Source organism: Oncorhynchus mykiss, chromosome 4, assembly GCF_057628025.1.
Source record: "Oncorhynchus mykiss isolate SJ-2025 chromosome 4, ASM5762802v1, whole genome shotgun sequence".
Lineage (NCBI taxonomy): Eukaryota > Metazoa > Chordata > Actinopteri > Salmoniformes > Salmonidae > Oncorhynchus > Oncorhynchus mykiss.
The window spans coordinates 68,244,416-68,269,084 of NC_143025.1; the positions used below are offsets into that span (position 1 = coordinate 68,244,416).

A 24,669-nucleotide genomic window follows, 5' to 3' on the forward strand; every position below is an offset into this window, starting at 1 on the left:
GGTTAGCCCTAGGCGAATGGCGACAGTGGTTGGAGGGGGCGACCGTTCCTTTTGTCGTTTGGACTGACCATAGGAACCTTGAGTACATCCGTTCTGCCAAACGACTTAATGCGCGTCAGGCGCGTTGGGCGCTGTTTTTCGCTCGTTTCGAGTTCGTGATTTCTTATCGTCCGGGCTCTAAGAACACCAAGCCTGATGCTTTGTCTCGTCTCTTCAGTTCTTCAGTAGCCTCCACTGACCCCGAGGGGATTCTCCCTGAGGGGCGTGTTGTCGGGTTGACTGTCTGGGGAATTGAGAGGCAGGTAAAGCAAGCGCTCACTCAAACTCCGTCGCCGCGCGCTTGTCCTAGGAACCTTCTTTTCGTTCCCGTTCCTACTCGTCTGGCCGTTCTTCAGTGGGCTCACTCTGCCAAGTTAGCCGGTCACCCTGGCGTTCGGGGTACGCTTGCTTCCATTCGCCAGCGTTTCTGGTGGCCCACCCGGGAGCATGACACGCGTCGTTTCGTGGCTGCTTGTTCGGTCTGCGCGCAGACTAAGTCCGGTAACTCTCCTCCTGCCGGCCGTCTCAGGCCGCTTCCTATTCCCTCTCGACCGTGGTCTCACATCGCCTTAGATTTTGTCACCGGACTGCCTTCGTCAGCGGGGAAGACTGTTATTCTTACGGTTGTCGATAGGTTCTCTAAGGCGGCTCATTTCATTCCCCTTGCTAAGCTTCCTTCTGCTAAAGAGACGGCACAAATCATCATCGAGAATGTTTTCAGAATTCATGGCCTTCCGTCAGACGTCGTTTCGGACAGAGGTCCGCAATTCACGTCTCAATTTTGGAGGGAGTTTTGCCGTTTGATTGGGGCTTCCGTCAGTCTCTCTTCCGGCTTTCACCCCCAGTCTAACGGTCAAGCAGAACGGGCCAATCAGACTATTGGTCGCATCTTACGCAGTCTTTCTTTTCGCAACCCTGCGTCTTGGTCAGAACAGCTCCCCTGGGCAGAATACGCCCACAACTCGCTTCCTTCGTCTGCGACCGGGCTATCTCCTTTTCAGAGTAGCCTCGGGTACCAGCCTCCGTTGTTCTCATCTCAGTTCGCCGAGTCCAGCGTCCCCTCCGCTCAGGCTTTTGTCCAACGTTGCGAGCGCACCTGGAAGAGGGTCAGGTCTGCACTTTGCCGTTATAGGGCGCAGACTGTGAGAGCTGCTAATAAGCGTAGAACGAAGAGCCCTAGATATTGTCGCGGTCAGAGAGTTTGGCTCTCCACTCAGAACCTTCCCCTTAAGACGGCTTCTCGCAAGTTGACCCCGCGGTTCATTGGTCCATTCCGTATCTCTCAAATCATTAACCCTGTCGCAGTGCGACTTCTTCTGCCACGATATCTTCGTCGCGTCCACCCGGTCTTCCATGTCTCCTGTGTCAAGCCCGTTCTTCGCGCCCCCGCTCGTCTTCCCCCCCCCCCCCCCATCCTTGTCGAGGGCGCACCCATCTACAGGGTCCGTAGGATTTTGGACATGCGTCCTCGGGGCCGTGGTCATCAGTACCTAGTAGATTGGGAGGGGTACGGTCCTGAGGAGAGGAGTTGGGTTCCCTCTCGGGACGTGCTGGACCGTGCGCTGATCGATGATTTCCTCCGTTGCCGCCAGGCTTCCTCCTCGAGTGCGCCAGGAGGCGCTCGGTGAGTGGGGGGGTACTGTCATGTTGTCTTGTCTCTGTCCTTTCCCTTCACCCTGTCTCCCTCTGCTGGTCGTTGTTATGTTACCTTTTCTCCCCCTCTTTTCCCCAGCTGTGCCTTGTCTCCTCCTAATTACCCATTCACCCCGTTCCCCACCTGTTCCCTTTTTCCCTCTGATTAGGTCCCTATATCTGTCTCTGTTTCTGCTCCTGTCCTTGTCGGATTCTTGTTTGTTTGTTTATGTGTCTCATGCCTGAACCAGACTATCATCGTGTGTGCTGCAACCTTGTCCTGTCCTGTCGGAATCTACCTGTCCATCTGAGCCCACGTATGTTCGTCATTAAAGTACTCTGTTTGTTAATTCGCTTTTGGGTCCTCATTCACGCACCATAACAGTATCATGTGTTTTGCCGTTATTACCTTCCATTTTTTGGGGTAACCATTTTGCACCCCCCATGTTCTACCAGCACTGACAGCTTCTGCTACAACCATTGTTTCAAACCCAGCTACAACTAACTTGCCTACCACTAACAACACAGTGCATGGTAAGACACTCTACTTTTCTCTTTTGCCTGTTATTGATTAAGGAATGACTAGAGAGAATTCCATATTTTTTCACCTCACTTTTTTCTCAAATGTGTTATTCTTCATTTTGAATAAAAATGTTCTGTCCCTTTTCTTTTGCTAACAGTAACGACTACTCCCCCATTATCCCCTACTACTAACACCCCAGCTAACATCACCACTACCCCGGGTAAGACACACCTGCTGTCTTTGTTCAGTACAATTTGTATTTGTCACTGTAACTTTCAAACCCATTGGGCAAACAGATCTCAACGTGTAGGACATGGAGAGTCCATTTTTCAAAGTTTTGCATCTATGATACAACTATAGAATTACTAAAATATCCAAGGTAGGCTACCCGATAAAAGGGTTTAGTAAGTGTTTAAAGGTTCACAACTTTCAACTTCATATTCATCAACTCCAGCACCACCCCAACATCAACATATGTGAAAATGGTGCATTTCTATGTTTAGTAGGAAAAAAGATAGAGAAAGATAACTGTTTCCAATGACATCATCAACCAACAGTGGAAATAGTACCCAGTTTTCTTTATTCGAGTAAAAGTAAAGATACCTTACAAGAAAATGTCTCAAGTAAACGTGAAAGTCACCCAGTAAAATTCTACTTGAGTAAAAGTCTAAAAGTATTTGGTTTTAAATGTACTTTTACTATCAAAAATAAATGTGAAATCATTTTTAATTCCTTATATTAAGCAAACCAGATGACACAATTTTCTTGTTTTTTTTTATTTACGGATAGCCAGGGGCACAGTTTGTGTTTCGTGAGTATGCCAGATGAGAGGCAGTCGGGATGACCAGGGATGTTTGGTTGATGAGTGCGTGAATTAGACAATTTTCCTGTACTGCTTAGCATTCAAAATGTAACGAGTACTTTTGCGTGTCAGGGAAAATGTAAGGAGTAAAAAGTACATTATTTTCTTCAGGAATGTAGTGGAGTAAAAAATATAAATAGTAATAGATGCTCCAAAAAACGACTTAAGTAGTACTTTCAAGTATTTTTACTTAAGTACTTTACACCACTGTCAACCAATTAGTAGGCGATTCCTACTCGTAATTGGTTAAAATCGCATGATGCACACCAGTGATTTAATTGGAAACAGTTATCTTCCTCTATCGTTCTTACTACAAAACATAGAAGTGAACCATTTGCACACATGTTGACGTCGGGGTGGTGCTGAAATGATGAATATGAAGTTGAATTTTTTTTTATGTCCCTTTATGTATTTCAGAAAGGCTTATGAGTAGTTACTGTACACATCTTCAAAAAAAGAAACATGATTAATCACACATTATCTTCCACTTTTTCAGTAGTTGAAGTTTTCACATTATTGTTGGTTTCTTCTACTGGCATGTCTTCTAACATTGCAAACATTCTGCTCAGCTGGGTAAGACGTACACATGGGAAATCTTGAGATGCTCTCCTTGCTGACTTAGTTGTATTGTCACTCTTGCTAACAGTGTCTGAAGCCACTACTCCCCCACCGTCCTCGACTAACATGTCTCCTACTGTCATGTCCACTAACATCATTAAGCTGGGTAAGACACACACACTCACTAAGCTTGTCCTTGTCTTGTTTGTAATGAGACTCTGCAGCTTCCTGTTCTCTCTCTCAGCCTGCTTCCACCTGTCTGCTTCCCTCTCACTCCCACTCTATCCTATTCTCAACCAAGATGATGTTAACAATATCAGGGAAGGCCTGGTTGACTGCTGTAAGTACTGTATTCTTCCATGTTTTGTATTTGTTTATTCAGCTACAGTATAAGCTAGAAGACCCTGTTTCTAAAATCAGTCTGTATTTCAAACATGTAACCTGCTTTGACCCCTCCGTTTTTATATTGACTGGACTGAGGCGCCACAGAGAAGGAGAGAGCGGCGTATCTGTGGTCTTTGCTCCGGCTCACGCCCCGTCCAGTGACCTCCTCCACCACCACCACACCCCACACCAGGCCTCACGTCCTGCCTGGCCCCCGCAGCTCTAAAACCTCCCTGGGCTACATCTCAACCCCACTCATCTGGCCCGTGAGGAAGAAACCTGAGGCCTCTGTTACCCGCCTCCCAGTCAGACCCATCCTCTATCTAACCAAGCCTCATCCTGTACCAGCAACAAATATGTCCCTCAGGCCCAAGGTGACTACAACAACAACGGCGCCCGTGGCCAGGAAAACACATGCCGTATCCAGGGCCGTGACCAGTCCCCAGGGGTTGTTCCCATGGCGACCGGTGGATGTTGGGAACAGTAGCGATGCGGAGGACGTAGAGTCTTTCCCAGCAGTGGCGTCAGCATCACTCAGCAACCGTAAGAAGAATAAGCCCATGGCTCCCCCCCACTGGATCCCATTGAGTCCCAGCAGAGAGAACAGCAACAGCAGCACTGTGAACTGGACTGAGCCCCTGGAGGAGTACACATCAGGCTCTGAGCCATTCATTTACGACCTGGACCTAGGGGATGACCCCTTTAGCCTTTTCCAATATGACTCGTCCTACTCCCTGGATGAAGGCCTGGCTCTGGCCGCCTCCGGCCCACAGAACCTTTCCCACGCTGGGACTGGAGTCAGTACTGAGGGCCCAGGCCGTGTGACTGTGAGCGACCCTGTTACCGCCATGGGAGGAGGGGAACATTTACACAATCAATCAGAGCCCAGTCTGCCCCAGGAGGCGTTGGCAGGAGGCACGCTGACAGAGGCTGGGAGAGAGGCTAGGACCGGGGAGCAGGGTGTGGTGGTGGCAGCACACAGCAGCTGGGCTCAAATCCCTCCTTTCAGCACGACTCCGGAGAGGACAGGTGTGCAAACGGATCAGGCCCGGCCCGGCAGCGGCTTAAGTGAGCAAACAGCAGAGAGAACCACTCAGTCCCTCTCAAACATCGCCACACAGTCTCCCTCATTATTAACAGTAGCCAAGCTCTGTTTCTCTGAGAGGGTCGGGATTACCACTGACAATGGCCCCACAGTGAAGGTCTCTATACCCAAAGACTACACATCCACACCCAGTCCCATATCCATACCTACCACGTCTGCCATGCCAGATAGTCTATGGACAGCTGTGATCACAGAGATACAGGCCCCTAACTCCCTCCCCACCACTCCGACCATACCTCTCCCCACCGCTCCCCATCCTGCGTTCTCCCCCTCTTCCGTTCACAGTATGGAACAAAGTGATGTTAGTCATTCAAGACACGTCAGGCCAGCCGCCACTGAGACAGAGACATCGCTCCCTCCCATGGAGGTTCAAAGACATGAATTAATGCGGGAGGGCACAAGACCCCGTCCACTGTCTCTGTCAGTCGCTATTGATGCCGCTACAGCTCTGACACCCGTCCTTGAGAAAACATACCTCTCTTCCTCTGACAAACACCACCGTGACCTAGTTTTACCCTCTTTGAGGAATCAATTAAGTTCCTCCTTGACTAACTCTCATCCCGTGGACGATATGGTTCCCAGTGAGAGTATTGCCTCTGAGTCAGGTAGCCAGAGTGAGTGGATCAGTTTATATTCACCTCTGGCTCTGGAACCATCGTCGTATATGAGCAGTGTGTCAGACAGTGTTTTGGGCAGCTCAGAGGGACAGGAGGGCTTTAATCCACTCAGTTCTAACCTGAGAGGTTTTTCACATACATCCCATCTATCTGTCACTCCTATCACAGAGCAACTACACCACCAGGCCCTACTCCCAGGCACCGTGACGGACGAATGGACTTTCTCTCAGTCCTCACCTCCTAATACAATCTCCCCAAGCAGACAGGAGTGGAGGGATGCATTGCGCACCACGTTCAGCTTGGTCTCTCTCAGCTCTGACCTCCTGTCTGTGACAGACTTGCCAGAGCAGCTTAATATCAACACGGTTACTGAATGGGAAAGTGCAGATGGGATGGAGAGACACTCGGCTCGACAGGAAGGAGAAGAAGTCCACATGTCACCCATAAGTGGCTCGGCCTCCTCTCCATCACTGATCTCGCTCTTCTGCCCCAGCACGCAGAGCGAGCCATCTGTATCCCAGCTTGGACACCGTGGGACCTCACACATCAATGATGATGGATCTGAATATCTCTCCCAGGCCAGCCTCCACCTCTACTCCTCCCTGCTATCCCCCTCTCGTCCTCTGGCTCTGCCAACGCCACTCATCAGCAGCACAGCTTCAGAATATGACAGTGTTGTTACTCATGAACCCAAGCGGCATGCTTACATGCATGAATTAGGCTGGAAACGGCCGGTCAGTGGTATTGGCATTGTGATTCACACAGACACACACACCCCAGTGTCTGAGCCGCTCTCCACCATGACCTCCAGGGCAGACCAGCTCATGCCAGACGCTTCTGAAGCCCTCTTATTCCAGAGACCGATGACAACAAACTCTCCTCGTATTAGAGAGGAGAGGCTGCTCCCCGCCCCTACCCTGACTCCCCTTCCCACCCATATCCCCCCTCTGAGTGGGACATTGTCTGCCGGAGCAGCCAACATGGCTGATTCGGGAGCTGGCGCCTCACTGCCCAACCGATCAACGGCTGCATTCCAACAATCCTCCACACTCATTGGCAGCCAATCAAAGCCCACTCAGCCTGCTGGAACTGACGGAACGCATGGAGAGAGCAGAGAGAGCACAGTATCACTCACTGCCCCAGACACACAGCTCACTGCTTCTGCCTCCAGTAACCCCACCATTAGAGCTGCAATTATACAGCCCACCGCTGTTACCAGAAATACCCCCCCCCCTTCTGCCTCAAACATACAACTCACCACTGCCAACAAACAGCCAACTGTTTTCCCAAATATCCAGTCCACCTCTACCTCCAACAGCCAGCCTCCTATGGCCCTAAACACTTACCTTGCTGGGGCTGGCCCTTTATCAGTCCCCTGGAGGGCCAACCACAGTGAGGACACACAGGGTGGTAAACATGGACCGGCCCTCATCGATCACACACCCTCCACTGCTGCAAGCACGTCAGTAAGCAGTATGGGCCCTGGCAACAATGTGACTGTGAATCAGAACACCAACACAGACCGAGAGACCGAGACACAGACAACTCCCAATCCACTAGCCGTCATTGGCATGGATGAGCAGTCTTTTGTAGCCACAAAGGGCCCCTACTTGCCTCTTACCACTCCACATAGAGGGGTGAATGCAGGCAGTGGCACAGTGTCCACCACACACGCCACCCCACGGACCTCAGCTGGCACCGCGGGCACCCCTGTTATTGCCCCATGCCAATGTAAAGCTCGCTTTCATTTATCATGTCTGTGTGGACTTTCAACCGGGAACAGTATGTTTTGCAATAACAACGTAGATGTAGAAACAAAAAGATAGAGAGCCTCTCGACCACCTAATCTCTGCTTTGAATGCTACTGTTGTAGTGGTGGTACGTTGATAGGGGAAAATCTAATCTGGTGAAAATGGGGTGCCCTGTTGGAGGAGGTTGATGATTGAGGTTGTGTTGTGATTTTGGATGGGGCGTAGAACATTAACATAGGCGTGTACTGTAGTTTACCAATCATTAAGCTCTATAGTGGCCTCTGCTCGGCTGATGGGGCATTCCTCATGGGGCGCAGCTCTCTTGTGATTTAAAGTTTTCAATCATTCCTGTTTCTTGGGAGACTTCCAATGCTGTTATCATTTGATTTTAGTGCCAATAACTGCTCATCTAAATGTAATCTGTTATTGCTATACTATAACAAGTCAAAGGAAAAGAACGGCCTTGATCAACAAAGATAAACCACACACATTTTGGATACTTCAAAACATTCTGAGGTGGCCTTCCTTCCTGATCAGCAATCACTGGAGTCTCTTAAGAACAGTCTTGGCATGGAGTAGAAACAGCATCGTACTGTAGCTAGTTCAGCACTAACAACAGGAGAGGCTTGGGAGCCATCTTGTGGTGGCTGTGAGGCATAGCAGCAGACCACCAACACAAACAGAGTGATGTACCACACAGTATATGTCCCACAGGAGGTTGGTGGCACCTTAATTGGGGAGGGTGGTCCCGTGATAATGTCTGGAGCGGAATAAGGTCCATTTGATGCCATTGCATTTGCTATGTTCCAGCCATTATTATGAGCCGTCGTCCCCTCAGCAGCCTCCACTGATATGCTCTCATTTACAATCACCCATTTGGCCCGTGAATACACATCAGTTATACAATGCACTATGGTCATTAGTTCCATTTTGATAAGTGTCATCTAGGATGATAACAGAGTATTTTAATTGATCCTTTTCCTGACGAAACACTCCCCCCACATGTTTTATCTGTGGAGTAGCAGCCTTTCAACATCATTTGTCATATGAAATTGGATTTTAAATGACTAAATTATGTCTCAACCCCTGCACTCCTGCTATGCAGCACAGACAAATGTTCCATTAAGTGTTGTAAATTACCTGTGTCAAATATAGATTGTTTTTTTTCTGCTTTTCAATTGCAGAGGGTCTTTTCTACAGGATCTCCTTTGTTGTCAATGACAAGGAGGCCAAACTAACAGAGTCTGATGTTGAGAAAACTGTTGCACAATGGGTAAGGCTTGTTGTCATGTTCAATTCATCTTGGATCAAAGCATGGGTAGAATACCAGATGAACTCACTGAATTGACTGATTTACTGATTCATTAACAGCTCAATCAAACATTCCAAAACTGGACACATGTGGTCTATGTCGATAATTTCAGGTAAGCAATTAGATATTTGTACCATCATAAGATGCACCTACCTCCATGTCCATTCAATGTATTATTCTTTAGAGTTGTATTACAGGTCAATAATAATGTCCACCCTAATTTGTTGATCTTGTTTCCAGAATCCAGCCTAACAGTGACTCACAGCTTAAGAGGAGTGCCAGTAAAAAGTAAGGCCAATTTTTACTATGGTAAACTGTTGTAGGTAAGGATCAGAATTTTTCCTGACCACGTCATGTGACGTGAAAAAATTATAGTAATTCATTAGGCCTGCCTTTCCATGTGTGTTAAGTCTCATGCTACTCCTCCTCCTCTTCCTTCTTCCCTACCCCTATTCCTTCTTCCCCACTCCTCCTCCTCTTCATTCTTCCCCACCCCTCCTCCTCTTCCTTCTTCCCCACCCCTCTTCCTTCTCCACCCCTCCTCCTCTTCCTCCTCACCCTCCTCTCCCCCACCGTTCCTCCTCTTCCTTCTTCCCCACCCCTCCTCCTCTCCCTTCTTCCCCACCCCTCCTCCTCCTCTTCCTTCTTTCCCACCCCTCCTCCTCTTCCTTCTCCCCCCCCTTACATTTTCCCCACCCCTCCCTCCCTCCTCCTCCTCTTCCTTCTTCCCCACCCCTCCCTCCCTCCTCCTTCTTTCCCACCCCTCCCTCCCTCCTCCTCCTCTTCCTTCTTCCCCACCCCTCTTCCTTCTTTCCCATCCCTCCTCCTCTTCCTTCTTTCCCACCCCTCCTCCAATTCCTTCTACCCCACCCCCCTTCCTTTTTCCCCACCCCTCCTCCTCTTCCTTCCATCCGCATCTTCCTTCTTCCCCACCCCTCCTCCTCCCCCTCCTCTTCCCCACCCCTCCTCCTCTTCCTTCCCTCCTCCTGTTCCTTCTTCCCCATCCCTGCTCCTCTTCCTACTCCCTCATCCTCTTCCCCCTCCAGATTCACTTGCCAGGCCCTGCTGGTCTATCAGACCAGCACCAATCTGACCCTGGAAGAAGTAGCCATCTCCACCAGGATGGTGGGAAGCAGCCCTAACATTGGCAATGGACTGGAGATAGAAACTGTCAACGTGCAGTCTGTCGGTAGGACATGATCTCACCCAGACCTGCTTTAATCACTTCAATGCCTCTCTTATTACTGCAGAAAGTGACTGTGGAAAGACATGACACTCCCACAGCCCAGAGAAAAAGTAATTTACGGTGCACAGTCGCACCACGGATTCTAAGCACCTCCTAATTCGATTAGGTTTGAAATGTGAATGCCTCTAACGTTTCCCACCTTCTTCTTGTAGTCATTGGAAATTAATATATTGCTGATGTGCGGTGTTAACATTTTTAAGTTGCACGGTTTTCTCTCTCTCATTCAGAGAACTGCCCGGAGGAAACTCCCCTCCATTATATCTGGCCAGAGAGCCGACCAACGGTCACTCAGTATGTCCCCTGTTTCCCCAACAAAGACCAGACTGCATCCAGAACATGGTGAGACTGACACATTCACTACATCAAACTATGTCAAACTATTGATATGCTGACATTGTATGCATAAACTTGTTTGAGGTTATTCATCTTGGATCAATCTTAAAAACTAGATCTGATTTTGTGTTGATTTGTCCCCAGTGTGATCAGCCCCCTGAATTACACAGCGTTTTGGGGCGCCCCAGACATCAGTAATTGCACTGATATCGATTCCATCAATGTTTCAGCAGGTAGGCCACCGACATCTTAAATCACTTTAATGATTTCACAGCAGATAGAATCAAAACAGCTGCAAGAATGAATACTTGAGATATATTTGATCTCAACACGATAGAGGGACAGAGGTGCCCACTGAGATGCCGTTTTAGAGATAAAACGTGTTTACAGCCTCACCATGGCAGAGAGTGGACAGTCAGCAGACAACTAATAATGATTATCTATTGACAGCCCTCATCTAGTTGTTTTCTCTCTGCCTAACTTTCCCCAAACAGAGAACGCTGCTGAAGTTGCCGACCAGCTTGCTGACATCACCAACAACGAGCTCTCCACAGACGAGGTGTCCAAGGTGGTGGGCAAAGTGAAGGAGCTGGTCAACGTGGCCAAGATCAACACCACTCTGGCCACCACCGTATTGAACATCATCTCCAACGTGATGACCAGCTCTGTGTCAGCCCTGGCTGTAGCCTCAGAGAGGTAAGATACCTTCTCCTCATCTTCCCCCTGTCTGCTCCCACTGCCGTGGTCTCTCCTCTCCTCAGAACCCACCTCTTACTGTGTCCAGCATGCTGGGAGTAAGCGTAAATGAGTTATGACTATATCTCCCAGGTAGATGTACTGTATGTTGACTTTGTGTGGTCTCTTTGTACCAAAGTAAAGCACTGTGAGACCCTAGTGAAAGTCACTATCCAGTCCATTAGTATGATAACTCTCTATCTGCGTGTAGGACATTGAAGACGGTGGATGAGCTGGTTCAGAAGTTAGAGTTTGATGGGCCTTCAGTGAGCATCACCTCTAAAAATCTGGCTCTGGGCATCTCAACACTGAACCATGGCAAGTTCAACGGGACCTCCTTCAGTGCCTTCATACAGCCCAACACCACAGACCTCCAGGTACGGACAGTTAGGCTCAGTGTTATACAGAAGAGTTATACAGAAATCAGTGTTATCTGCTGTGCTGTACTGTACTGGGCAGTGTGGTACTATATATGCAGGGACTGTTCATAATCAGGCAGGGCTTCCATAGTCAGGCAGGGCTTCCAGGAAAGCCTTCCCGTGGAAACTCTAGTTGTGTGTTAAAGGTAAACTCACAACCCATCAGGCCCGTTGAGCCCATTTAACATAAATGGCAGGATGTCTATTTGTTTAAGTCGTTAAGAATGTTTTCTGTACCCACAACCCACTCGCAACCTTGTGACACACATGGGCAGAGTGGGAGTCCTGTCATCTATCATTCTGCAAGGATCGTAGAGTGAAGCGAACATGATGCAGCTGACTAGCGTCAAGTCCACCACAGCCTTCCCTCTCGCTCGGTTTCATGTGTTTTACCCTATGCCCCTGCCATACGTGTCAATGCTGTGCCAATGCTGTGCCAGCAGAATGGGCACGCTTTAGTCATAAGCCACCTGTCCACCACGGAGGTTTGGAAGTGACCTCCAGATGATACAGCAGGGGACTCATGATATAATCAGCATAATAATCAGCATACCTCTGTCTACGTTGAATAATCACATTTGAATTGTTAATGGCAATGTCAATGGTCTAACTAACTTCTCTCCCACCAGATTGACTTTGAGTCTAATCAGCTGAATCCCCTGGCTCAGGTCACACTGCCAGCTACTTTGCTCAAAAACCTAACCGACGCTGAGACCGCTGCCATCTCCAGGATTAACTTCATGTTTTTCAGCAAGATAGGACTATTCCAGGTTTATACCTCTTTTTGATGGAATGTATCTGATTTAGTGTCTTTTCAGCATATAACAGTATGTTTTCTTTTCTCGCACGTCCTTTTCATGGATGGTGACTCATGTGTCTGGTATGTGAATCTATAGATTTGAGTGATATTTTCAGGTTTCTACCTCTTTCTGATGCAATTCAACACATCTGGTGTGTCTGCTTAGCGTGTTGTGATTTATTTTCCTGTTTCCTACTAACGCATGGTGATTCGTATGCCCGGTATGTGCATCTATAGTTTTGAGTGTTATGTGTTTATATTTCAAAATCAAACTTTTCTATTGATCATTCTCAGGACAAACAGGACGGGATGTCTCTTAACAGCTATGTCGTGGCCAGCAGTGTGGGCAATTACTCCATCAGTAACCTGCAGGATCCCGTGGAGATTGAGATAGTACACCTGAATTACCAGGTAGTCTACCCGCCCTCCTCCTCTCACCTCTATATGAAGAGTTTCATTCCAAAACGATACATCCATTTTCAGAAAATGTTGGTAAATGAGCTTTTATTGTTTAAAAGAAATTCTTAAAAACGTTTTTTCACTAGCTAATCATGGCATGGGGTTGTTTAATGACATATGTAACTTATTTGTTTAAAACCTATCACTTGATGGTTTTATTTCAGAGAGGCAAATCATATTTTGGGGGGCAAATTGCTACATATCCGCCTCACTCTCAGAGAAATGAGTAGTACTGCTAGGCTTTGCACAGTCAAATGTAACAAATAACTACATTTTTTAATAAAGAGCTGTGCAAATGATACATTTTTGACATCACTATTTAAACAATTTCAATACAGTAATATGAAAGCTGTATGCAAAACAGTTCCATTTGACATTTGTCATTTTAGCAGATGCTCTTATCCAGAGCGACTTAAGTGCATTCATCTTAAGAAAGAACCACATATCACAGTCAAATATACAGGATACGAATATCCCATTCCAGCTAAACAATGGATATACAGTGCCTTACGAAAGTATTCGGCCCCCTTGAACTTTGCGACCTTTTGCCACATTTCAGGCTTCAAACATAAAGATATAAAACTGTATTTTTTTGTGAAGAATCAACAACAAGTGGGAAACAATCATGAAGTGGAACGACATTTATTGGATATTTCAAACTTTTTTAACAAATCAAAAACTGAAAAATTGGGCGTGCAAAATTATTCAGCCCCTTTACTTTCAGTGCAGCAAACTCTCTCCAGAAGTTCAGTGAGGATCTCTGAATGATCCAATGTTGACCTAAATGACTAATGATGATAAATACAATCCACCTGTGTGTAATCAAGTCTCCGTATAAATGCACCTGCACTGTGATAGTCTCAGAGGTCCGTTAAAAGCGCAGAGAGCATCATGAAGAACAAGGAACACACCAGGCAGGTCCGAGAAACTGTTGTGAAGAAGTTTAAAGCCGGATTTGGATACAAAAAGATTTCCCAAGCTTTAAACATCCCAAGGAGCACTGTGCAAGCGATACTATTGAAATGGAAGGAGAATCAGACCACTGCAAATCTACCAAGACCTGGCCGTCCCTCTAAACTTTCAGCTCATACAAGGAGAAGACTGATCAGAGATGCAGCCAAGAGGCCCATGATCACTCTGGATGAACTGCAGAGATCTACAGCTGAGGTGGGAGACTCTGTCCATAGGACAACAATCAGTCGTATATTGCACAAATCTGGCCTTTATGGAAGAGTGGCAAGAAGAAGCCATTTCTTAAAGATATCCATAAAAAGTGTCGTTTAAAGTTTGCCACAAGCCACCTGGGAGACACACCAAACATGTGGAAGAAGGTGCTCTGGTCAGATGAAACCAAAATTGAACTTTCTGGCAACAATGCAAAACGTTATGTTTGGCGTAAAAGCAACACAGCTGAACACACCATCCCCACTGTCAAACATGGTGGTGGCAGCATCATGGTTTGGGCCTGCTTTTCTTCAGCAGGGACAGGGAAGATGGTTAAAATTGATGGGAAGATGGATGGAGCCAAATACAGGACCATTCTGGAAGAAAACCTGATGGAGTCTGCAAAAGACCTGAGACTGGGACGGAGATTTGTCTTCCAACAAGACAATGATCCAAAACATAAAGCAAAATCTACAATGGAATGGTTCAAAAATAAACATATCCAGGTGTTAGAATGGCCAAGTCAAAGTCCAGACCTGAATCCAATCGAGAATCTGTGGAAAGAACTGAAAACTGCTGTTCACAAATGCTCTCCATCCAACCTCACTGAGCTCGAGCTGTTTTGCAAGGAGGAATGGGAAAAAATTTCAGTCTCTCGATGTGCAAAACTGATAGAGACATACCCCAAGCGACTTACAGCTGTAATCGCAGCAAAAGGTGGCGCTACAAAGTATTAACTTAAGGGGGCTGAATAATTTTGCACGCCCAATTTTTCAGTTTTTGATTTGTTAAAAAAGTTTGAAACATCCAATAAATGTCGTTCCACTTCATGATTGTGTCCCACTTGTTGTTGATTCTTCACAAAAAAAAGACAGTTTTATATCTTTATGTTTGAAGCCTGAAATGTGGCAAAAGGTCGCAAAGTTCAAGGGGGCCGAATACTTTCGCAAGGCACTGTATATAACGTTTAGAATTTTAAAATATAAATTCATACACATTTAAAATCTAGGAAATATACATCTGAGAACAGTAATACTTTACACACACACAAAGGTACCCATAAGCAATCATTTGGATGAAAAAACACAAATGTGAAAAAATAGCATTTTGGAAATAAACTTCCTAAAATCTGTTCCTTTCTCCTCTCTTTGCTTCCCTCCGGTCCCCCTGTTTTTTTTTACTTTTTGTCCTCGCTCTTCTTCTTTTCTCATTCCACTTAAGTAAAAACATTTAGTCTGTAACCACTCAGTTGATGATTGTTGATGCCGGATGGTAGTTCAACAGTTAAAGTCGTAAGTACAGTACAAATTAACACCTGGAACCTGTAATCACACAGTGATTGTGTCTTTCAGCCAAAGCCAAAGCCAACCTGCATGTTCTGGGATTTTACCATGAAAAGTAAGTCGGGAAAAAAAACAATATTTTGCTTATTGAAATATACACCGAGTGTACAAAACATTAAGAACACGTTCCTGATATTGAGTTGCACCCACTTTTGCCCTCAGAACAGCCTCCGTCCGTCAGGGCAGGGACTCTACAAAGTGTTAAAAGCATTCCACAGGGACGCTGGTCCATGGTGACTCCAATGCTTCCCACAGTTGTGTCAAGTTGGCTGGATGTCCTTTGGATGGTGGACCATTCTTGATACAACCTGAAAACTGTTGAGCGTGAAAAACCCATCAGTGTTGCAGTTCTTGACAGAAAACGGTGCGCCTGGCACCTACTACCATAACTCATTGAAAGGCAATTAAATATTTTGTCTTGCCCATTCACCCCCTGAATGACACACATATACAATCCATATCTCAATTGTCTCAAGGCTTAAAAATCCTTCATTAACCTGTCTCCTCCCCCTTCATCTACACTGATTGAAGTGGATTTAACAAGTGACATCAGTAACAGATCATAGCTTTCACCTAGATTCACCTGGTCAGTTTATGCCATGGAAAGAGCACAATGTTTTGTACACTCAGAGTATGTCAATCTCAATTTAAGTTAAAGCCTTACAATTGTAGAATATACTAGAGAGTTTGTCTTTGTCTCCACAAGACGACTCAGGTGGCTGGAACAGTAAAGGCTGCAGGGTTAGTCCCATGTCCAATGGAAACAAGACTATCTGCCTCTGTGACCATCTCACACACTTTGGCATCCTAATGGTAAGACTTGTGTTCACATTAAACCAGTTGGAGACTCTTTCCCCTTATAATTGTGACTCTCTGATTCATTTAAACCAGCCGTTTGTCCTTGTATAGTATGACTCTTACAGTATAACTTGGAAGTATAGCTTGCAAGTCGAACTTGACTTGCTTGTTTGGTGAATACTTTTACTTTCTGTATTCTCTGTGAAGGATATCTCAGGATCTGCTGCACAGATTGATGAGAAAAACACCAAGATTCTTACCTTCATCACCTACATCGGATGTGGCATATCGGCCATCTTCTCTGCTGTAACGCTTCTGACTTATATCGCCTTTGAGTGAGTATATTGCCATTTTGGACAACTTCAACATGTGATCAGGAAATACTCCTATAACTAGTCTTATGAATTCTTCCTGTCTACGTCAGGTGGACTATTGATCCTAGTCATTGACCATGATATTATAAGAAAGACAACCAGAACTGTAGTAGTCAGACAGTGTTATTCAGTGTCTGTCCTCTCTACAGGAAGTTGCGTCGTGACTACCCGTCCAAGATTCTGATGAACCTGAGCACGTCACTACTCTTCCTCAACATGGTGTTCCTATTGGATGGCTGGCTGGCCTCCTTCGAAATGGAGGGCCTGTGTGTGGCTGTGGCCGTCTTCCTCCACTTCTTCCTGCTCACATCCTTCACCTGGATGGGCCTTGAGTCCATCCACATGTACATCGCCCTGGTCAAAGTTTTCAACACCTACATCCGGAGGTACATTCTCAAGTTCTGCATCGTCGGCTGGGGTAAGTGGCACTAAAGTTGGATAAACTAATTACTATGCAGTATGCTGGCTATGTCATAGACCAAATTCCTATTAAAATGCAAATGCATGGTATGCATTAATCTCGCTATACACTGAATTTCAAACTTAGTTTGTACCTAGGAATGCAAAACTACCGGTAATTTGCCAAAGTGACCAGAACTGTCTCAAATGTTTTTAATTAACAGGTCATCTATGGCGATCTATGGTAACTTTGGTAATGTATTATTGAAAATAGCTTAATTAATTAAAAAAGCATTGAATCAAAAATTAGTCATTCCACCTCAAAAAGCACAAGAAAGAGGATTTCAATACCCACCATCTCAGAAACGGATTCTGAAACGGATTCTATAGTTAGAAACAGATAAGATTATAATTCCTGAAACATTATTTTGTTGAAAGACAATTGAACGCAGATTGGTCATTTCAATTTGTAGGATTCATCTACTATTCAATAAATGTAGTATCCAATATCCAAAATGGACCAAACCTCTTTTTAACAATAATTAAGATGTGAGGAATCCAAATAAATGGTCAAAGCCTTCCACGAACCCCTAAACCAAGCCCACCCCAAATGTCATTCCCACACCAAGCCCACCCCAAATACCACATCCCACACCAAGCCCACCCCAAATACCACATCCCACACTAAGCCCACCTCAAATACCACATCCCACACCAAGCCCACCCCAAATACCACATCCCACACCAAGCCCACCCCAAATACCACATCCCACACCAAGCCCACCTCAAATGCCACATCCCACACCAAACCCACCTCAAATGCCACATCCCACACCAAGCCCACCCCAAATGCCACATCCCACACCAAGCCCACCCCAAATACCACATCCCACACCAAGCCCACCCCAAATACCACATCCCACACCAAGCCCACCCCAAATACCACATCCCACACCAAGCCCACCCCAAATTCCACATCCTACCCCAAACCCACCCCAAATACCAAATCCCACACCAAGCCCACCCCAAATACCACATCCCACACCAAGCCCACCCCAAATACCACATCCCACACCAAGCCCACCCCAAATACCAAATACCACACCAAATACCACACCCCACACCAAGCCCACCCCAAATACCACACCCCACACCAAGCCCACCCCAAATACCACATCCCACACCAAGCCCACCCCAAATACCACATCCCACACCAAGCCCACCCCAAATAACACATCCCACACCAAGCCCACCCCAAATACCACATCCCACACCAAGCCCACCCCAAATACCACATCCCACACCAAGCCCACCCCAAATACCACATCCCACACCAAGCCCACCCCAAATACCACATCCCACACCAAGCCCACCCCAAATACCACATCCCACACCAAGCCCACCCCAAATACCAAATACCACACCAAGCCCACCCCAAATACCACATCCCACACCAAGCCCACCCCAAATACCAAATACCACACCAAGCCCACCCCAAATACCACATCCCACACCAAGCCCACCCCAAATATCACATCCCACACCAAGCCCACCCCAAATACCACATCCCACACCAAGCCCACCCCAAATACCACATCCTACCCCAAGCCCACCCCAAATACCAAATACCACACCAAGCCCACCCCAAATACCACATCCCACACCAAGCCCACCCCAAATACCAAATACCACACCAAGCCCACCCCAAATACCACATCCCACACCAAGCCCACCCCAAATACCAAATACCACACCAAGCCCACCCCAAATACCACATCCCACACCAAGCCCACCCCAACGGCCAGTTTACAGAATTCCAACTATTTACTTTTTTCACAACTGCCACCAATTTGGTGCCAAAATATTTACAACAAAGACATATTGACATTATAAAATAAGTACAAGTGTGTAAAAAAAATAATATATAAAGCATATTTCATGCTGAAACCCTCATATTAAACACCAATGGTGTTCACTTAGTTGATGGTTTATATCTAGAATAATGTTTTACAGCTTTGTCATTACATTTTAAACAAGATGTCCAGAGATAAGTACAGAAACCTGTTATAATCTGAAGTACCCCAAAAGTCATGTGATACAATAAAAAATTACAATTGAAAGTTACCAGTAATATACCCTCTCTTTGCAACCCTACATATACCTGAATGTTAAAAATATATCATTTCCCCCCATGTCTCACTTCCAGGTCTGCCTGCTGCGATAGTTGCTACAGTGGTAGCTATTGACAAAAACTCCTATGGGAAAATGGAGTATGGAAAGGGGGAGACTGGACAAGGCTCTTCTGAATTGTGAGTCCTGCATCAAGTTCAAGAGATAGCATAAAAAAATATGACATTCTGTATGTAGATGGAGTCTTAGACTTGTGTAATCCAAGTGTATGTCTTCCCATATGTCAGTTATAGGACCAGAACTATGTACTATAGTGCATAATGTATGTAATATATGTGATATTGGCCCAGCCTTCCAGCTAAAACATGTTTGAGTTTGAGTTTATTTTTTATTTTTACAGGGACAGTGCACATTAATCAACGTTTCAGTAAAAGTGCCGGTTTTAGCCAGCCGGCTAATTTTCAACCGCAGTCCCTGGGCAGGTTATTAAAAACAATTACAATATAGACAATATCAGCATAGAACAAGCAAGACATAGCAACATAGGACAAGCAAGACATAGCATACAGACAGAGCAACATAGGACAAGCAAGACGTAGCATACAGACAGAGCAACATAAAACAAAAAGCAGCAAGACAAAATTCATAAAAGCAACAAAGTGTTTCCACACCTCACAAGCTACAGACAACAGACAACATGGAAAGCGGCAACACACAGCTAGGGACCATGTTCACAAATCTGATTGACCTTTAGCCATGTCTTCAAGCATTTTGTGAAAGTGTGATATGTGGTGCAGTTATGTAAGTTAACCAACGGCAACCAATTTTTCTGATGTCTCCTCTCCTGGCCCCTTCCTCCTCCCCTCTTCCTCCTCCTCTCTTCCCAGCTGTTGGATCCGGAGCCATGTGGTGTTCTATGTAACATGTGTGGGCTACTTCTCTGTCATCTTCCTCCTGAACGTGGCCATGTTCATCGTGGTTATGATCCAGATCTGCGGTCGCAACGGGAAGCGCAGTAACCGCACTCTGCGTGAGGAGGTGCTGAGGAACCTGAGGAGCGTCATCAGTCTCACCTTCCTCCTGGGCATGACCTGGGGCTTCGCCTTCTTCGCCTGGGGACCCGTCAACCTGGCCTTCATGTACCTCTTCTCCATCTCCAACTCACTGCAAGGTACAGGGCCATCCTATGGTGCGCTGTGCACCTTAAAGGAAAATACACAGTAGTGTTGGTTACTAATATGTGAATGTTTGGATCAAAGGTGTCTTTTGTTTATCTTTAAACTCTTGTACGAAGCAGGACTCTAATGTATTATATGTTAAGACCAAAGGGAGGTTGGTGGCACCTTAATTGGGGAGGACGAGCTCGTGGTAATGCCTGGAGCGGAATAGGTGAAATAGTATCGAATTCATAATGCCATTCCATTAGCATTTTTCAAGACATTATTATGAGCTGTCCTCCCCTCAGCAGGTTCCTGTGGGTAACAATATTAAGTAATCTACTCATTGTCATGTCGTATACTATTTGTTCCACCAGAGGTCTCATTGGTACAACATCTGGCAATTGAAAGACGAACCAAGCTCTCTTTTATTTGTCCTCTGTGTCATCTTCCTTGTTATTAAACAGCCATTTCCTCCATTGTTCTTTTCTGGCTAACAGGTTTATTCATCTTCATATTCCACTGTGCACTGAAGGAGAATGTCCAGAAACAGTGGAGGAGATACTTGTGTTGTGGCAGATTCCGCCTGGCAGACAACTCAGGTAAAGATCTGACCGGAAACAGACAACAAAGAGATTTCTCCCTCTCAGGAACAATATCTGGCCTGATATTCAGAACACTACTATCATAACAGGTTTTAGGATGAGGGGGGTGAAGTTGCTGTACTTGTACATTGCTAATAAAAGTCCTATGTGATTGTGATAAAGATTCCAAGCTAAAAATCTTGTTAAAATATTTTCAGTTGACATTTTATATTGAATCTTGTCTAATGTTAATAGAATTCCTATTGAAGTGAAAGTTACTGGAATATAAGCTAGTACATATCTGCACAGGAGTCCAGTAAAAGTGTCCTGTGGACTCACAGTAACAAATAAAAATGGTTATTAAAGTATAAAACCTGAGAGGTCTTAGCTTTATACACAGTCAAATTGATACACAGAAACTCCATAAAACCCTGAAGTAACAAAGATCAATTCACTGTTAATTTTGCCTGAATAAGTATGTGTGAAATGTTTCTTGTTGCGTGGCAGACTGGAGCAAGACGGCCACTAACAACACCAAGAAGGTCAGCTCAGACACGGTGGGGAAGTCCCTGTCCTCCAGCTCTTTTGGCTCCAGTACAGCAAACTGGACTTCCAAGGCCAAAGCAACTCTAAACCCCTTTGCAAAGCGCAACAGTAATGCAGGTAAGACACTATGGGAGGGTCTAATATTGAGCCACACACAGCGGTTTGTTTACTTTCAGTTGGTCTGTTTCATTGATCCACATTTTGTTCATACCAAAGTTTATTTTTGTAGTTATGAGGATACTTTACATTACCTTTTCTCCCCTTCATATTTATTCACAAAAAAATATATATACAGTACCAGTCAAAAGTTTGGACACGCCTACTCATTTCCTTTTTTTTTCTTTCTTTTTTTTAACCATTTTACCATTTTCATTGTAGAATAATAGTGAAGAACCAAGAGTGTGCAAAGCTGTCATCAAGATAAAGGGTGGCTACTTTGAAAAATCTCAAATATAAAATATATTTTGATTTGTTTCACACTTTTTTGGTTACTACATGATTCCATATTTGTTATTTCATAGTTTTGATGTCTTCACTATTATTTTGCAATGTGGAAAATAGTAAAATAAAGACAAATCCTTGAATGAGTAGGTGTGTCCAAGCTTTTGACTGGTACTGTATGTCTACAAGGACTGTGTGAAACATGTGTTTTCTTGCTTTTAGTGTACAATAGTTATTCCTGGGCTACATGGTGGCTGACCTCCTGTATGTATTTATGTTTGTGGTGTGTGTAGATGTAGCCCACCAATAGCACGAAGGAAAACCTCCTGAGGTAAACTGAACTGCATCAAAGCTAGCCTGACTCCAGGCTTCATTACAGTGTGATGTGATGTTGTGTTATTGGCCTTTCACCTTTTGAACATGAAGGCCTGGATTCAACCTAACAGCTGGGCGTGTGCACTTTTCCTTAACACTGGTGTGTCTCACAGAACAATAACACATTTTACCGTTTAAAACAGAAATATTGTGTTGACATTAACACAAAAATTGGCATGTGTGCATTTAGTTTCAATGCCAAATGCTTCCTTTGATAGTTAGATTGAATCCAGACTGAATGGTGACATGAAGACCCTGAATGACAAAGACCTCTATTCTGCCATTGTTCTCTCTAAAGTCAATGAAAAACATTTTGAGATTTCCATCAAAGATAATATGCTATAACAACTTAATAACATTCATGTTTAACTTGGTTTAAACATGGACATGAAGTAATATAAATACAGTTGTAGTAATATCATCTGACCAATAAGAGAGTTTGGCAGATGAGCTGCTTTGCCTTCTTCTCAGTGGTTCTGGATGTCACTCACTCACTCACTCATACCACACTAATTCTGCTCCCCTAGGATGCCTCTGTTTTCTGCTAGCAGCAATGATACCACAGTAAAACACACAGCTTGCATTTCAGCATTCAACTGTCACATGGAAAATTGTAGAAGTGTGTGTTTGTGTGCATCCCTGACCCATTGGATGGAGATAGTGCTATCACCCTCACCTATACTTTACAACCAAATGCACAATTCACGCATGATGTTTGTGCCTTATTACATGTGTCTACACAGACCTTGTGATAATAAGATGATTAATTACCTAATTATCTTAATTTCACGGAGATCTCAGGTAATGTGAAAGATCATTTGTCAAGAGAAAATAATTGTGCATCCGTGTCAGGCGTACAGTGCAGTACACTATCTTATTGCATCCAGATGTGTGCCTTGGTGAGATAATCTGCAATTTACTCTGTGATGTTGTCATATTGGACTGATCCAACGATTAATGGCATCCCCCTGCTAATGGACTAATCTAGTCTGACAGAGCCTATAAAGCAGTGGGTGAGAAACGAAGGGGTGAGAATCGTGCGTGAAGCTGCCATCGAGGTGTCCTACAATACCTTACTTGACATTGCAGAATAAACTTTGTTTTATTGTGGACACTCTTTAAGGAGTAATAGGGTGGGTTCAGTTTACACACTTTGAGGATGACCTTACATTACCTCATCAAGAACACATGTGCAATGTGAGGACTACTGAGTGTATGAGATAAGTTGATAACTGGTTTGGTGAAATAACAGGATCAAAGTGAGGATGCCATTTCATGAATAACCAGTGATTAATATGTGATCATGATTATAGCTGTTTGTCTCTCAAACTGAAAATAGACATAAATATCGTGTCAGGAGTGAGGAGACAGCCAGCGGTTCTGTTACTAAAGATGCCAAAGGCTTTGCATAGCCTGTGTTCTGTGCTTAATTGACCCACTCAAGTCATTCTATTCAAAACCTCCTATGGATGTTTTAGCCCTGACATTATCAAATGTCAAAGACCAACCCAAATGTATTATCACTTGGCAAAACGAAGCAAGAATAAGACAAAAACAGATGAAAGCGGTTCAAGCATGTTGGAAAGATACACAGATATGTGTAGTTGTCCATTGTGTGCGGTTGAATTTCAAGATTGTTTGAATGTGCATGCATGTAGAGGAATGAATTCTACCAGAATGCAGAGATGCATGAGAATTGTTGCTCAGAAAATATTGGGACTCCATTTAAACAAGCACTAAATACAGGGAAATTCTTGAGGGAAACCTGTTTCAGTCTTCCAGAGATTTGAGATTGGGACGGAACTAGACATAAACCTAAACTTTAAACATTTTCTAAGCTAAAGAAACATGCTGTGTTACAGGAAAACACAGGCAAATCATCTTTGCAAAGCCTACGCATTAGAATTGTTTAAAATGAGTGCCACATATTCAACCTACAATCATATATACACAATCATCGTATATAGATTTAGGGCCCAATTCAATCAGATCCGCTTTGGCCAACATCCGCATAACTGATGTTTTGATGGTGTCGGAGGTGGAACTGCATTAGAGCTGTCAAATCCACAAGCGGCTCCAGGCATTATACCTAAAGAGGACATTGCCATTGGCTGTACGGAGTTGCATAAAGATAAATCTCATGCAGCCTTTAGAAAACTGGAATGTGAAATGTAATCTAAACCTCGATAAGGCTGATAGAAATCCTTATAAATGAGTTTAATGATTTTTCAATTTGAGACAAATTATTTCTATATAGCCGACACTTTCTTGTTCTGAACTTCTACCGCGAGTGGGGCGGGCGTGGCTTCGTGACAATGATCGCAAGAGCAGCTGCTCACCGATTTGACTGCTCCAACGCAGTTCCACCTCCGACACAGTCAAAACATCTGCTAATCGGGTGTCTGCTGTCGCCGGTCAACGCTCGATCTGATTGAATCTAGGCCTAATATCTATTTTGTGTATGTGTTCAGTGATGTGGTTTTCACTTGCTTATTTTTCAATTGTCTTTTGCCATTAGTTTTGTGCCATTGTGAGCTTAAGGAAAGAAAATAATGAAATGTACTGTGCACTATTGTTAAAGAGC

General features: G+C 44.9%; 1 protein-coding gene across 35 annotated transcripts in view; it reads left to right on the forward strand.

Annotated features, from left to right (window-relative positions):
- The window catches only part of LOC110522244 (adhesion G protein-coupled receptor G6), a 68,197-nt gene that overhangs the window by 41,165 nt on the left and 2,363 nt on the right, over nt 1-24,669 (forward strand). For 27 of the 35 annotated variants that reach the window (XM_090232799.1, XM_090232811.1, XM_090232805.1 and 24 more), the window contains 18 exons: nt 8,656-8,744; nt 8,843-8,895; nt 9,024-9,071; nt 9,830-9,972; nt 10,257-10,368; nt 10,507-10,595; nt 10,857-11,058; nt 11,309-11,474; nt 12,146-12,286; nt 12,610-12,726; nt 15,291-15,336; nt 15,988-16,094; nt 16,287-16,414; nt 16,603-16,871; nt 19,059-19,161; nt 19,870-20,153; nt 20,640-20,741; nt 21,231-21,386. In XM_090232799.1, the coding sequence (XP_090088925.1) occupies nt 8,656-8,744; nt 8,843-8,895; nt 9,024-9,071; nt 9,830-9,972; nt 10,257-10,368; nt 10,507-10,595; nt 10,857-11,058; nt 11,309-11,474; nt 12,146-12,286; nt 12,610-12,726; nt 15,291-15,336; nt 15,988-16,094; nt 16,287-16,414; nt 16,603-16,871; nt 19,059-19,161; nt 19,870-20,153; nt 20,640-20,741; nt 21,231-21,386 (2,355 nt within the window). Of the gene's footprint in view, nt 1-8,655; nt 8,745-8,842; nt 8,896-9,023; nt 9,072-9,829; nt 9,973-10,256; nt 10,369-10,506; nt 10,596-10,856; nt 11,059-11,308; nt 11,475-12,145; nt 12,287-12,609; nt 12,727-15,290; nt 15,337-15,987; nt 16,095-16,286; nt 16,415-16,602; nt 16,872-19,058; nt 19,162-19,869; nt 20,154-20,639; nt 20,742-21,230; nt 21,387-22,003; nt 22,042-24,669 lie in introns of all 35 variants that reach the window. The other 8 variants (XM_090232812.1, XM_090232826.1, XM_090232825.1 and 5 more) reach the window with 1 other exon arrangement.